At 45.1% G+C, this 17,094-nt stretch overlaps 1 protein-coding gene across 1 annotated transcript in view; it reads right to left on the bottom strand.

Moving 5' to 3' along the window:
* Positions 1 to 17,094, bottom strand: part of PTCD3 (pentatricopeptide repeat domain 3) — a 367,594-nt gene that overhangs the window by 268,063 nt on the left and 82,437 nt on the right. Inside the window, exon 6 of the mRNA XM_085642617.1 lies at positions 16,542 to 16,646. Within this exon, the coding sequence (XP_085498743.1) occupies positions 16,542 to 16,646 (105 nt within the window). The remainder of the gene's footprint in view (positions 1 to 16,541; positions 16,647 to 17,094) is intronic.

The raw sequence follows: 17,094 nt of genomic DNA, 5'->3' as shown, positions 1-17,094 counted from the left end.
AACAAGACCTGCTGGCTAAGGGGTTGGGTGTGTCACGTGGTTTTAGGCCACTCCCTATTTACAGTGCTAAGTTAGCTTAATCACGTTAGCTGTTGGAAAACCATCTTGTTGCTTTTGCTGCCTTTGCACCCGACACTGTTGTTACATGTTATTAATTTGAGAAATGCAGACTCGCTCTTGTCTCAAGGGAATGTTATTTATACATCCTTAACAGTTGCTAGTGCCCTTGGTCTGTACATCGAGTAAAGAACTGTTCTGGGACACTAGACGGTGCCGGCTGATTGTGTTCAGGGTGATCGTACCACTGTTTAGTCACAACATGCACGCAGCTGCAAATACCAGAAAGTCTTGTGCTTTAATATCACAGCGCAGCATATTGTTAGAGCATTCGATAGAAGAGCTGTTGCAGAGAACACTGAGCTGATCCTGTGATGTGATACACCTGAGCTGATCTATACGGTATGGGGTCCCCTATGCAAGCCTATGAGACCTTCTAATAGTCTAATAATATTTTATTAGTTGCTAGAGAAAGGAGGGTGGTTATTTTCCACTGTCATTATTAATATGATCGCTCCTTTTATATTCTATGGTATTGTAACAATGTTAATGGTAATGATCTTAACCATTTGTCTACTTATGTTAGCCAAAGTACTGTATAACAGGACTCGAGGTTTATGAATAAATTCTTTAAACTTTACTGTGTCTTAGTTATTCTGTTGTGGACTGATATATATGTGCAAACGGGTATTTCGGGTTCCCACCATTCCTGAGAATAACTAAGTCGCATATTCTGGGTTGTCTATACATTGGGACCGCCGAGCTAAATCTCGGATAACGAATGTGACACTAAGCTAGTCGGATAAGGGGTTCTTAGTTCTGAGGGGAGTTTCTGGTACACCACAATTCTCTAAGGTTCTGGTTTCCTGCGCATAGTTCTGTGCATACGCAGAATCCCTACAACATGGCGCACCTAACGTTTGGTCTTAATATCTGAGATGCCTTAGTAGTGCTTTTTATTAGTCCACAACACCCTCACTCTGGTTTCCGGATAACGGGAGTGACGGTTTAACCTACCTAGGTTTTAGGCTATAGGTTCTTTCAAGCTTGATAATAAAAAAGGTTACACTAATCTAAGCCCAAGTGCTACAAAAGATCTCGTTGTATCTTCTTTTTAGTCCTAATGGCGGTAGGAATTCCCGCTCATAGTAGGGTGTCTCTACGTGTTCATTTGAGGACGTATGGGGTGCCTGATGACGGGATGGCGGTGGTGTTTGTCGTAAGTGCAAGTGCCACTTACCCTTATGAGTTGTTTTACTCTTGGGTTACCTTTGAGGCTGTGGAAGATGTCGATAAAACATTCCACAAATACACTGCCACGCCGGTGCCTCTACGTTATACCCCATATATGGCTTTGGAAATCCCTATTTCAACCTGGCAACACACTATTTGGTTTAATGGCGCCCTCCCCCACACGGTCACCCCGGCGAGACTGGGTCCTTTGTCTATTGAAGGAGCTACTTGGCCGGTACTGGCCGGACATACACCTCATCCACGCTACCTGACGGTAGGAGTGGATAGCTTACGTATACTACACACTACCCTGATTACGGTCCATAGGGCGTTAGTGCAGTATGTGTCGCGCACTGTACAGGTGGGGGCACCTGCAGTTGCGGGACACGGGCTGATCACCATCATGCGGTTGTGATCAGTCCTGTAATGGTAAACGCGGTTGTTGGCAAGCGTCCCCAGAATAAGGATGAGTATCCTTATTGGCTTGCAGAAAAATTTGATCAACTAGAAGCCGTGTTTCCTAACACTAGTCCTGTGGATAAACACAGGATACTCACTATTACTTTGCCGAAAGAACTAGTCCCAGACATTGTCGATTGTGACAATTGGGGCAAGGTCTTTGCCGCGACCTATTCGAAGTGCTTCGGTACTACGTCTATGTCGGTACTACCTTCCGTTATCAAGAAAGTCCAGGAGGACCATGGGGCGGAAGCAGCTATTGAATTGGGAATGCGGCTTATCGACAGCTTTGATGTGGTATGTTCCATGATTATGGGAAATCTCAAAGGAGATGCCATGCAGTTTCAAGTGGGAAACATGATGGAACTAATTGCGGATGAGGATAAGCCGAGGGAGTTTGCAAAAGTTATTGCAAAAGCCTATAGGATGGTTGGACGTAGTGCCCTAGGCGTGAAACCCGTCATCAAAATTCCTGATGTAGTACAGCACACTAAAGTGAGTTCGTCTACAAAAGACGATAAACCTAACTTTCCAAAACAAAATTGGCGAGCCAAAAAACAAGATAAACAGCAACAGAAACAGGAGACTCGTCCAGCGTCCCCAGTTCAGGCATATGTTGAACGCACTTATGATTTGCGTGATCGTTCTCGTATTAAGTCACCTGATAGGTTTCAGGTTCCTGACCAGCGCTCTCCTCGTTCTTCACAGGAATCGGCGGCTTCACACTTTGGTGGCGGAGACCGTGGGAGAGGCCGGAGTGCTCAAGGACGTGAGCAACCCAGACAGGCGGACGTAAAAGGCAAGCAGGAGGATTCTGCACGTCCGCGTCCTCCGTTTCAGAAAAAGAAAGTTGCTGCTATCTCAGCGAAGTATGCCTCAGATGGTGCGGACACAGCTTCTGAACATGAAATGGGCTTTGACGCTGCTAGACAGCGCGGCGGAAGTTACAGTAGTGCGGGGAGCACTGCGTCCATTTCTGGAGGCGACAGCAACTAAAATCTATGTAACAGTAGAAACTGCTGATACTCGCGTAGCCCCCCCTGAGAGATTATTTGACGTAGTCCTCAATATTGAGGGTGACATACAACGCAAAATTAACGCGGTATTTTGGGATAATCTAACAACCACCTATGATATACTATTGGCAGAGAAAGATTGGCCCCCGGCTTTCGTCCTAAACGCTCCAAGGGGGGAAGAAGTCATTCTTCCTTCTTTTGGACACGTAGTGCCCAAGGAGGAGTCTAAGAAGTTGGCCGAGGAGTGGGCGCGGGTGCTTGCACCTGCGTTGTATCGTAATCAGGTGGGGTGGGATAAAAGTTCTACCCTCCATGAATTTCCATTGCGGTCCGACCCCCAGCCTCAACCCCAATACCCTATGCGTCGTGAGGCTAGGTCTCACGTCGCGGCTATCCTTGAACAATTGGAATATCAGGGAGTAATTGAAACGTGTGTGTCATCCATGAATAATCCTTTATTCACTGTAACGAAGCCTGACGGATCGTACCGCCTAGTTTTGGATTACCGGCACTTAAACTCGCACTGCCGGAATTGTGCGGTGCAAAATACCCATAGTTCAGCGCTCGTAGATAGTCTTGTGAGAAAAAGGTTCAAAACCACACTCGACTTATCCAATGGTTTTTATTGCCATAACATATCCCCTCATAGTTATGAGTGGACCGCTTTTACTTCGGGTGGTAAACAAAAAGTGTTCAAAAGGCTTCCAATGGGCTATAAAAATAGTCCTGGGGTTTTTGCTGCCCGTGTGGTCTCTCTCTTAGAGATGGTAGACCCGGAGGCGTACTCGTACGTTGATGACATCTACTTAACTGACGACGAGTTGCTTCCACACCTTGCTCGCGTGGACAACATAATTACTATGTTTGCGGACTTTGGTTACAAGTTTAACTTTAAGAAGTCCCACATTGCCGAGTACACAGTTTTATTCCTGGGGTACGAACTCAACAATGAGGGCCGAGGCTTGGCTCCGCAGTTCCTTGAGAAATGCGCACGCCTTCGTATCCCTACGACACTGAAACAACTACAATCATTGCTGGGCTTTCTGAATTTCGGTCGTACCTACATTCCTGAATATGCCCAGCGTATCAAGACATTATATGCCTTGGTGCAACCAACTTTTACCAAATCTTGCTGGCTGCCAGAACATTCGGCTGTATTACACTCTTTGCAGTCTGACCTTCTTACTACGAAATATTTACAAACTCGTGATAACCACACAAACCTGGTCATAAGAATTGTACCGGGTGTGGAGGGGTTCACATACTTAACATACAATGAAGGCGACACTGTCCCCATTGCTTACAAATCTCATTTATATACTTCGGCTGAAATGCGTTTCTCCACTGTCGAAAAAGTTTTGACAGCGGTTCAGATGGCAATCCTGAAAGAACGAGCGCTATCGCAGGGGAAACGCATGATGGTGGTAACACCATTTCCTGCCCTAGAGGCAGTCACTAAAGAAAGTGTGCCGAATTCTAAAGCTTTGCATCCAAGGTGGATACAATGGGCTACCTCCTTAGCCTCGCCTGACGTCGAATACATCTTTGACGCAGGGCTACAGACTCAAGAGAGTTTGGAGTATGAATTAGTTCATCCGGCTCCTCTTACATTGCGCCCTTTGGAGGAGTTCAATTGTGTCATATACACTGATGGGTCCGCGCAGCCCGCAACTGGATCAAGGCACGCTTATTCAGCGGCTTGCGCAATTGTGGTTGGTACTTTCGTGAATGGAGAATTTGTTCAGGATGCGGTGCATACGCAGACTTTGGGTGATTGTACCGCACAATTGGCGGAGCTTAGAGCTCTGGTGCTTGCACTGGAGTTTGCTGATTACAGAGTCACAACTCTTATAGTGAGTGATTCTTACTATTGTGTTCAATCTTACAACGACAATCTGATGTTTTGGATCACGAATGGTTTTCGTGATTCAAAAGGTAGCACAGTGAAGCATAAATCGCTTTGGGCTAGGGTGGCTGAACTAAAAGGCAGTCTACCCCTTGTGAGTGTTATACACACTCTTGGTCACCAACGAGTTGGTGTCCATGCTGTCGGTAACAGTTTGGCTGACGAGGCAGCTAAAACAGCAGTGGCAACATACTTAGTAGCAGCAGTTACAAGATCCAAAAGTAAGATCGATGATGACATCTTGGCAGCTATTGCTGCATCAGAGACTGGGACAAACTTCCCTAGAGGTTTCCCTTCTCGATACCATTATCACTTAAGTCCTGATAACGTCCCGTTAGTGAGGATTAATGAAGTTGGGGATAGGGTTATTCCCAATTCGGACTGCAGGCCTGCTTTGGTACAAGCTGCGCATGAGGGTGTTGCGTCAGCGCACGCCTGAGTGTCCGCAACTGTGTCACTGTTGCAACAGCGTTATTGGTGGTACGGTTTGTACAAACATACGCGGACTTATGTCCTCAATTGTGGTATTTGCCAACAAATAAAGCCATCTACGGTGGCAAGACCACCACAAACGCAGCTGCATATATCTAATCAACCACTAGCGTGTGTTTATTTAGATCACTGCGGTCCTTTTTCCTCGGACACTGCGTACAAGTATATCTTGGTTGCAGTAGATTCGTGCACACGTTTTCTTTGGGTGTGGCCACACAGGAGTGCTGACGCCCGGACTGTCATCAAAGCATTGCGTGTCTTTATAGGGAGTTTTGCATGTGGAACCCTTCACTCTGATCAGGGCCCTGCGTTCGCCTCTAAGGCTTACAAAGAAGCTATGAGAATTTTGGGGGTCCAAGTCAAATTTGTCTCCATACCGGCCTGAGGGCAATAGTGTTGTGGAACGAATGAACCGTGACCTAAAGCAATCATTGACAGCCAGGGTGTTAGGTACTGGCAAAAACTGGCTAGCCCATTTGTATGACGTCCAACGTGCACTTAATAATCTCCCTAGAAGGTCTCTGGGTGGGAGGACCCCGTACATGATGCTCTTCGGAGTTCGAATGTTTGCCCCTGACCTTGAGGGTCTCGACATGGCGGCGGCGGCCGCGCCTTTTGACTTAGATGACCACTGTACTGTTTTACAGAATCTTCAAGAAACAAGAGACACTCTAGCAAAAGAGCACGTATCTTCTGCGACCGAGGCTGGACTTCAGATTCCGGTAGTCGGCTGGCTACCCCGAGTTGGTGATCTGGTCCGTGAAAAGGTGGAGAAGAAGAAGGAGTTTGGACCCTCTTATCGTGCACCAGTGCCGGTGCTTGGAGTTGAGGGTACCCGCACAATTGTTTTGCCTCCACTTCCTGGTCACAGAGACAACAGGTACATTTCGGTTGACAATGTCAAGCTACACAGGGTGGCCGATACTCCATAGTCTGACACCTTCAGTTTCTTGCCCTTCAATGATGCGCAGTGCTGTTGTGGTGCCACCATCTGACGTAGTACCTGAGGTTGCCATTGAAATGCAAGTACTTTCTGATTCTGCTGTTTCACCTGCGGATGGTGCTTTACCTGATGATGCTGAATATTCTTATCCTACTGATGTCCCATTGCCCCTTTTGCATTCAACTGACATTGTCCAGTCTAATTCTTCCTTTGGAACTGAATCATTGACTTCCACTGCCTCTTCCAAATTTTCTAAATTTTTTGCCTGGTTCAAGAGACAATTTTTGGTTCCCCCCTGGATTTACATCTGGCTGGTGCTCATTTGCATTTTTTTGTTCATGTCCATTGGTTTTGTGGTAGTGTTTTTTAGGTTGATAAATGGACACTACCTGAATGAACGTTCTACAATTAGATTAATTAATGGAACTTTGGCCCCACATTCATCGTCGCACATCATGAAGAGGGACCAGACCTTTGTAAATATCACCGCCTGGCCTGTTCGTGATGGAATAGCATGGGATGCAGTTAAATTTCAAATTCATGGGCCCACGGAAGTGATTAATGTGCCATCTGTATATCGTGTTTCTATGGGTGATGTGGTGAAGCAAGACATTCGATCTGATGATTGGGATGTTAAAACTATAGAGACACTGTTTTCTGATTTAAAATACTATGCCGCATTTGATGCTGAGGATTTGTATTTGAATAATGAAAACTATGCAGAGCAGTTTTGTTATCAACATTATGGCACACATTTTCTACATAGGGCAAACACATTTCGTAGTTTAGTCAACTTTACACAGTGGGAACATTGCCCTGCCCCGAAGATTGGTAGTTCAAAAACATTGGTTGGAAAGTTTTCATATTTTTCGGATTTTAGTGTATCTAATAATGCTTCTTTTTATTTTAAGCTTAGAAACGAACCTGTTTCAAAGGTGCGTTTGACCCACACTAAATTGTTGTTTTCTAAGTCCTTCATGGACGATTTGGCAATTGGTGGGTATGACGTTTGGAAACATGCTATTGATCTCAAATCGGTTTGGGGTACTAAATCTTGGCAAGTACAAGGTACAGAAGCTTTACATCGTGCCTGCCTAATCCCAAACCACATGTTATTTTTAAATTCTACTATTTTTCAGACAACCTGTTTTGGATTGGCTAGCTCTAAAAAATTAAATTCCCCCTCGATCCCAGGCCTGAGAGCTTATCCTGGTTGGGAAAATCACACAGATCTGTCCCTTACTATGTTGCAGTCTTTTATTTCCAATTCCACCTTCAGTATTAGTGCATTAGACCCTACAGGTTGGTTGATATGGCAAAAAAGTTCGGATACCTGTCAACGTAGATTTTTGGGGTTAATTCCCGGGTACATACAGGATAGAGTAGACCCACGTTTTCTGTCCTCACATACTGTCACTACCTACTCGGTAGGTAAATTATGTCAGACATGGTTGCAACATTCCACATTAGATTCTGTTAAACTTCACTTGTCACGTTTGCATGACAACATTGATTTGAATGATTTTGTTAAGGGTCCCGCATTAGGAAGATCCAAAAGATGGGTGTATGCTATTTACAACGAGGTATGGAAGTTGTCACAGATTGAGGCTGCTTCCAGACTCCGTGCTATTGACCAAGCCAATATGGAAAAAGTATTGGCAGTAATAGATAATAGTATTAATACCTTATCTTCAAGAATATATACATTGGATAACATTGTTTCATCTGTTGTAGATATTGTCCAGGACGATGTGTCTGTGTTGTATCATGGTCGAAATCATTTACGTTCAATTATGCAATTTGCTTGGACTTTGCAGACGTTAAAGGCGGGGAAAGTACCGTGGGATTACATGAATATTTCTTCTCTTTTCCGCCCATTTAATCTGTCAGCAAAGCAACAATTCATGTCCATGAAAGATGCTACGTATTCACTACTGCATATAGAAAAATTAGAACCTTTGCCTTTTTCTGTCGCTGAGTCGGATTATGCAGTATGGCTCGTTCATGGAATGTTAACTCTACCAATTTCTATGTATAGGTTTAGTTCGTGCATGAAACATTATGCCTTAGGCAGATTTGAAAAACTTGGTTCCGCATTTCTGCATGAAGTTTGGTCTCTCCCATTTACATATCGATGTGAGAGAAACGGCAAAGAAGTTTATTTGAAGGGTGAGGAGTGTACGTCTGCTCCTGATCATTCTGTAGTATGTAGACATATCCAATTACATAGATCTTGTAACATGGATGCTCCTAATTTGGCTTGCGTCTTGAAGGGCAATCCTGTGCCTGTTATAACGCCATCATTTACGCTGCTTGCTAATGGTAGTTATCTGCTTTTAAATAGTGAGGCTTGCTGTGGGATGTTAGCTGGAATTCCCTATATTGTTTCGGTTTCAAGAAGATTAATTTGCTGTAATAACGTGCTATTCCCACCCCCGCAAGGTCGACTGGATATATCCATCTGGCCGACGATTCCAACCTTGAAAGCAGAGTTCAATAGGATGAGCAGAATAAGGGCTCTTTTGTCTCAAAAGGAGGTTGCGCTGACTTCGTCACGAGAAACATTTCTCCTTCAAGTTGCGAACACTCGCACGGAAGTTCAAGCGCTTTTGAATACTGATCTCCCCCTACATTTTGGCACACTAATACACACTATCTTCAATGCTTCTTCTACGACTGGTCTGGTCCATTTTTTTAGAATTATAGGCTCTGGCCTTGTGACGTCTTTCCAGTCTATCTTTGGTATAATACCAGCTATTTTTCATTCTATTTTTTCTGGGGTTTTCGGAGGGTTTCCTCTGATACTCGCATTAATTGCTGGCATACTCCTGTTGGTCTGCGCACTACGCTATGGCTGCACGACTTGCGCTACTCGACCACGGATTCAGCATGTTCCATCTGCGTAGCCGGATGTGGGAAGCTTATGGGACTTTGCCACTGGCTACCTTGAGTGTCGCTTATGGATTATCCTTCCGATTCCAGTTTTTCACTTGTGTACAGCCTGTCTTTCACTGTCTCGAATGTCCGTTCCAATGGGCTCTGGATATGTGTCTGTCAAACTTGGTGTCACCTGACCTGGATTTTGATCGACTGGTGTATCCCTTAGTGGTTCATGAGTTTGACTGTTCTGGAGTCGGGTTTATGGCCTTGGGTGCGGCGCAAGGAGTCCTTGGATTATGGGATATAGAGAAAGCAGCAGTTGACTTCCTGACACGAAGTTACATCGGGATGCCTGCTTCTTGTCCACGTGGAGTGCTTGATGCTCATTTCCCTGTGGAACACGTGTGTTCTTTTTCTTTGCTGGATTGGATGTCAACCAATTTTGCGGATGACTCAAATGATTTTCTACTGGAAGCTGCAGCCGCATATGCTGCTTATACTTTCCAAAATTAACTGCCTGATGGCAAGTTCAATGGGGTGAATTTTTTATCTTCTCACAAACGATCGCAATCCTCTATGGACGATGGATTGTGTTTTTACATTTTTTTCTTTCCTCTCTTCTTCGAAGTTTTTTCTTCCTCTCATTTACTGAACTCACACTTCAAGCTCTTTAGTCTGCATCGTTGATCTTGAACTCTGCGTTCTGTAGAAATATTCGCCCCTGGTTATACCGTGGTTCGATCAAAGGGGGATGTCACGTGGTTTTAGGCCACTCCCTATTTACAGTGCTAAGTTAGCTTAATCACGTTAGCTGTTGGAAAACCATCTTGTTGCTTTTGCTGCCTTTGCACCCGACACTGTTGTTACATGTTATTAATTTGAGAAATGCAGACCCGCTCTTGTCTCAAGGGAATGTTATTTATACATCCTTAACAGTTGCTAGTGCCCTTGGTCTGTACATCGAGTAAAGAACTGTTCTGGGACACTAGACGGTGCCGGCTGATTGTGTTCAGGGTGATCGTACCACTGTTTAGTCACAACATGCACGCAGCTGCAAATACCAGAAAGTCTTGTGCTTTAATATCACAGCGCAGCATATTGTTAGAGCATTCGATAGAAGAGCTGTTGCAGAGAACACTGAGCTGATCCTGTGATGTGATACACCTGAGCTGATCTATACGGTATGGGGTCCCCTATGCAAGCCTATGAGACCTTCTAATAGTCTAATAATATTTTATTAGTTGCTAGAGAAAGGAGGGTGGTTATTTTCCACTGTCATTATTAATATGATCGCTCCTTTTATATTCTATGGTATTGTAACAATGTTAATGGTAATGATCTTAACCATTTGTCTACTTATGTTAGCCAAAGTACTGTATAACAGGACTCGAGGTTTATGAATAAATTCTTTAAACTTTACTGTGTCTTAGTTATTCTGTGGTGGACTGATATATATGTGCAAACGGGTATTTCGGGTTCCCACCATTCCTGAGAATAACTAAGTCGCATGTTCTGGGTTGTCTATACATTGGGACCGCCGAGCTAAATCTCGGATAACGAATGTGACACTAAGCTAGTCGGATAAGGGGTTCTTAGTTCTGAGGGGAGTTTCTGGTACACCACAATTCTCTAAGGTTCTGGTTTCCTGCGCATAGTTCTGTGCATACGCAGAATCCCTACAACAGGTGAAATAATAAAAGCAATACTTAAACCCAAAGTAAGTTAAACTATGAATGTGGGAAGGCATCAACATAGGTGACAACAAAAACTTAGACATAGAAACACACTGCATTAAGAGATACAATCAAAATGAAAATGTAAATATTGCGGGATCAGCTACCCTTCTAAATGAGAACTCTCTTGAACAACAGAAATGTACTTCGGTACCCTCAAAAGATTCCCAGTACATTGGTAGACTATTAAAGAAGTGAAGATAAAGAGGATGAAACTCACTATGGCATCAAGCTGAGACAGTTTTTGAAATATGCACGCATATCTTGCACTGTCCGTGAAATCTGGACTTCCTTCCCTGAGGAACCAGAGCAATTCCTGGTGCTACAGGTGATTTTACACCCTGGCTCCTTCAAGGGCATCATTTACTGACTGAATACAGCCTTAAAACACGATGGTCAGACAAATACAAAACTGAACCAGGCCGCTTGGGATGGAGAGTTGGAGTCCCAGTTTACAGATGGGGAATGGCGCGGAGCCCAGACGCTGGAGCGGAAAGTAGCTCGCAACGCCAGATTTAAGTTAGTGCACTTTTACATTCTCTATAGAGCCTATTTGACTCCAACGCGCGTACACAGGATTTTCCCGACCCAGCCGGTGAGCTGTGCTAGGTGCGGAGATACCCGAGCAGATTTCGGACACATTGCGTGGAACTGCACCAAGATTACAGACATTTTGGGGTGGGGTACAACAGGCAGTGTGCTGAGTGACGACGGCGGTGGTGGACCACACAGCGACATTATTTATTAGGACTATTGCCTCGTTCCACAAAGTTAAGAAAAATTAAGTACAAGTTTGCCCAGATGGGCTTGGTGCTGGCAATATGGCGTATAGCCCCATACTGGGCTAGCCATAACCCTCCGACTCTACCGAAATGGAGGGATGACTCTTTGGAGTGGGGAGCTAAGGAGGAATGACCGCTCCAGAGGGTACGCAATGACGAACACAATGAAAGAGACCTAGAGTATTGGGGTGACATGCTGGAAACATTAGGCAGGAATCTCACGGCCCAGAGTAGCGGCTGGGTATCGCCTAGAACCAGAGGGAGGATGCGCAGTCTTTGTCATACTCGATTTGGAGGCTAGTCGGGTTAAGCAGCAACCGCTACAGATATGCTCACATACCCCTTCCATAACTAGCGGGACCACTTCTGGAATATAAATGACCTAGGTTTATGCATTGCTCCCTCACCGCCGTATGAATAGATGGATGCTTGGCTTCTGGGTGTCCCCTCCCACTGCTCTCTGTCCTCCTCTGGAGCTCCCTACTTCGGTATCTACCATGTCTACAGTGTGTAATAAAATGCTGCACTGTGGATTTTTGTATTGACTTCAGAACTGATCAAACAAAAAAAAAAACTTGAAGATGTCGTAGGAAGCTATCTCTCTACATAGTGTACCTATGTGAGGTGCATTGTGCAGTGTCCAGGTATTGCTTATTAGTGTACAGGGGCTTGCTCTAGGAATCCCAAGGTGCTCTATTTAGGGTAGTGTGGTCAAGCAGGGTTAGGCTTATCAGAGGGGAGTGTTAGTCATTTGCTGCACACACAGTGTCAATAAATGAGACACACCAAATTAGAAAAATAAAATGTTTATATTTATTTAGACAGCAAGACCTACGAGATTAGGTAAGTACTTTTCAAGTTAGCGATTTTCAGATACTTAGAAAACACAGCTGTCACATTTGAGGCATGACCATTGAAAGCGGTAATGTTATCCTATGGGAGAAACACACTGTATAGGGTTCACTTGCAAATGACTTACATGGTAGTTGTTATGGACTTAAGGTAACTTGTGGCCAAGGTCCTTGGAACCAGCAGCAGTTTTGGGTTACCTGCCCTGGGGTGTCTGGGTGCCGATGTGCCAGTAGCATGGGTAGACTCAAACGCTACAGCTGAAGTCTATGAAGAAACCTGCAGGCAGAAAAATGCTGAAAGTGGGGTCTTGGGGACAAGTCCATCAGAACCCAAAGGTGGGCTTGGTTCTTGAGGGTCTCTGGGGCAAGGGTGCACCGTCGGTTGGCTCGGACTAGGGCTGTGCAGCTCGGTTGCAGAGGTGTTTTTTTTTTTAGGTGTTTTTTTTTCGGTGGGTCGTTTGAGTTGTAGGATCTCACTTGTTAGGTAGACATGGAAATGGGCACAGAAAAGTACAGCAGGGCCACCCTCGATGAAGCAGACGTCCTTCGTTGGTAGGTCGGTCTTGGCAGTGTTGGTGTCTAGGCTGGACACTAAACAAGCCTTGGTTGCTGCAAGGGGTCCAGTGCCCCCAGTATTGGTGCAGAGAGGCTTCTAGGGTCCTGGCATTTCCAAACTTGGTGGGGAGATGGATCCTACCTCCTGAAGCACTGTGACCTCCTCCTGGGCAGCTGCTGCGTCAGTGGACCTGGTGGTCAGCAGCTCTATGAACCGCTCGGTACCTGCAGGGAAGTGGTTCCTCACTTCAAAGGAGGTACTAACGGGTTGGCAAAGTGCTGGCAACCCTCTGACGCTTATGGAGGATGCACAACTGCAGGACAAGTCATGTCTTTGCAATTGTCGTGACAGAAGCAGGCACAGGCAGGGTTTGGCACTAAGTCTTTAGCTAGTCTTCAGCTCTTCTTTCACCTTCTTATTCTTTGGTCGGGTGAATCAGAGTTCCTGGTGTCAGGAGGCCACTGAAATAATGAGTTTAGGGGAGTGAAGGGTGGTAGCCAATGGGCTACTTACCCTTGGGGTCAACTACACCCCTTGATATGGCACTTACTGGGGGAAGTAGGCATAACCCTGTTCCGTTACTAATTCCACCAAAAACAAGATGGTGGGATTCTTCTTTCATGGAACAAATTAGGTAGCCCACCTTTGGGGTGTGACTAGCGTGGTGGTGCAAGACTGAATAGTTAAATCCCCCCCTTTCCTGGAGCCAAGTGGACCTCAGGGCAGGAGGCGGCATCTCCCAGGTCTGGGGGAAGCCAGGGCTGCATATCAATGGCAGCAGGGACTTTGAAGTTCCTGGCCTTGATATGCTAAATCACTAGAAAACCTGCTGCCGGAGGTTTGAACACCTTCCTCCAGAGAAGGCATCATTTCTGGCCTCAGAGTGTGGGCTCTCACCTGCAGGGGTCAGAAACGTGTCTGTGATGGCAGGATGGACAATACCAGTCAGCTTGTCAGCTAGCACACTAGAGGATTAGTAGTTTTCAAGGGGTACAACTAAGGTGCCCTCTGGGTGCAGTTCATAATAAATCCAATACTGGGAACAGTATGGATTTATTAAGAAATGGTGTTTGATATTCTGTCCCCGGATGCCCGTATGGCTTTGACATGGTTGAATTGCCCTTCCCCTTTGCGGTTCTCCAACACCTGGGCTTCGGGCCCAACTTCTGCAACTGGATACGCTTACTGTACAATAAACCTTTGGCGCAATTTCTGCAGATTTCCCCCTTGGGAAAGGAACGAGACAGGGATGCCCACTGTCCCCACTTTTATTCGCAATGGTGTTACAGCCATTGGCCCGTATTGCCATGAAGAAATTAGTACGAAGCTGGTATGACGGCGGTATAGCTCTCCCACATTTGCAAACGTATTACTGGTTGTCCCAGTTCATTGTAATAAACCAGTGGCTACATGTGCCACAGGAGGACCCAGCATACTGTATGGATAGGCATCTACTCGAAAAAGAAGGGATTATGGGGGCACTGTATAATAGAACTAGAAAGACGACTCACCCAGGCCCCATGGCCCATACGCTACAAATCTGGCATGCGGCGCAGAGAACATTGGGCTGGGAGGGAACCATTACACAGGCAACGCCACTATGGGACAACCGAGAGCTAGGGAAATTGCACAACACTAAGGGATTCCAAAAATTAGACTTAACAGGCATCTCTAAGGTGGGAGATGTATGTAAAAAAGGCAAAGTTATCCCTTTTATCCAACTGCAAGCCACCAACAAACTAGCACAGACGGAAATCTACAGATATGCGCAGGTTAGACACGCGCTCATGGCAGTGATTCCACCAACCACGCAACTCTCGGAGGCCTCACGGACCACTTAAGTGAAAAAGCTATCTCCCTGACATACAAAAAAATTATTAATAATCAGCCGGACCCCCTGACAGCACTTAAGGAGCGGTGGAAAACAGACATGGGCGACCTTTATGAGGAGGACTGGCAGGCAGCCCTGGCATCCCCAAGGGAAGTGGCGATACCTTCCACATTAAAACTAGTACAGCTGAAAGTCCTGCATCGCATCTACTACACACGCATATTGCTACACAAACTAGGTAGGGCGAACACTCCACTCCACGATTTGGGACTATCCGGTAATCACTCACTTTTGGGAGGCAGTGCTACGTACGATATCACAGGTCACCAGAGTGCAAGTCCCACCTGAACCAAAGAGATGTTTGCTCAATATGTGGGAACCCACTGATCTGAACCACGCAGCTCAAGCCTGGGTGACACTGAGACTAGTGTTGGCAAAGCGTAACATAGCACAGCGCTGGGGCTCAGGACTGACCCCAACACATCAACAGTGGTGCTGTGATATGGACATCACGATGATAGCAGAGAAGTCGGTATTCATCCACCGGGGTTGCCCCAAAAGATGGGGCCGGAAATGGGGAAACTGGAACAGATTCCGTGGTGACATCTGTGAACCCCCGTCGGAGATACAGGTGTCGGATGACATCGAGTGATGTCTGGGGGGCTAAGGTACGGAATGTATGTCATAATATATAACAATACCGCGGACACTTGGGGGCCAGAGGCTAAGTAACTTACGTAACGTTGTTCCACTGAACAATATGTTTTTAATAGTCTGTTGTACGTACAAACGGATAGCCGATAGAAAAATACTGTTAATAGGTATAACAAAATGCCAATAAAATGTTTAAAAAAAAAAAAAAAAATGGTGTTTGATAACTAACACTAAAGGTTTCAGTAAGGCCATCATAGAACTGGGGAACTTGTAATGACCAGTGCCCAGGACATATACTCAAGATGACATCCGTGATCACTTCTACCACCTAGTAATTAAACTAGATAGCACAGGGGCATATCAGCTCATGCAGTTATGTCCTCACATGTAATATAATGCCCCTTGACTTGGGCTAAAAGGCCTGTAGTAGGGTTGACTTACGTATATCACATGCAGTGTCTTTAGCATGGCACAGAGCGAGTGTTCCATGTTGTGTTTTCAATGATGGTTTGCACCATGACATGCAGTCTGCAATGGCAGGCTGCATGCAATTTGTATGGGGATACCTTAGGGTGGCATAATACATGCTGCACCCCTAAGGGACCCTCTTTGCTATCCATGCCCTAGGTTCCAGGGGTGCCACTTACTAGGGACATACTGGTGTGCCAAAGTGTATGCCAATTGTGTTACAATTGTAACATTTTATCTTGTTTTAAGGAAAGAGCACTGCCCCTGGGGTCTGGTTGGCAGAGACCCGGTGCACATCAGTTGAAAAACATCAGTACGATTGGCAAAAAGTGGGGGTGACTGACAAAAAAGGGCACTTTCCTACAGATGTGTATTCCACATGTTGTTGCAAATAAGCCATTGCAGTGAGTTTGTTGAAAGCAGTTTTGTGCTTACAATTAGGGTTGATGAGAGGCTCAATCAGGCCCTCCCCTGCCAATTTGATGATAGGCTCAGCCAATCCGCCTCCCACCCCATATTCTTGAGGTATATTATTCCACTATGCGATCCAATATGCTACAATACATGAATGGGATCAAGAAACTGACAGAACTTTCTTTAGAACCAGGCTGTGAAACAGTGTTCCACAATTATGAAATAGCTGTAAAACTCCACAATCAAAATGCATACAAGAAACGTACCGGAATATGTGGCTCAGCAAAATCTTTCTGAAAGAATTTAGGGTATGTGTTAACGATGTACTTGGCTGCATTGTGCCCAGAATCTTTGGACAAGGAATACAAGCGCTGTAGAAAGAAAAAGTTATGCATGTCATTAGCTTTTAGTTGGAAAACAAAAACAATACAATAGTCTGACATAAATCAATTACTTTATTCACACACAATTTTTATTTTACGCGCTTTAAGTTGAACAGCAGGTTCTTTTTAATACTTTGTGATATTATGGAGATTAAAGGGATTAAAGACATGTCTGCAGTGAAAATTATATAATATGCCTGTACCATGCAAATACTGCATAGGCTGCCAATCAAAACTATATTTGGATCATTGTTTTGTCTGTAATAAAGTAGCAAAAGAAATGTAGGAGACCTCAGAAGATTATCCCTATGTTCTATCCATCTATGTGGCTCTTTATATAGTGCACATGATCCCCACAGAACATTCTCTTCGTGGTACAACAATACATTTACAATAGGACACACAGCAACTTGATCACAGCTATCAAGGGACTAGC

This window comes from Triturus cristatus, chromosome 2_2 (assembly GCF_964204655.1).
Source record: "Triturus cristatus chromosome 2_2, aTriCri1.1, whole genome shotgun sequence".
Taxonomy (NCBI): domain Eukaryota; kingdom Metazoa; phylum Chordata; class Amphibia; order Caudata; family Salamandridae; genus Triturus; species Triturus cristatus.
Note: the sequence above shows the minus strand (reverse complement) of the source record. Positions and strands in the feature narration are given on the sequence as shown.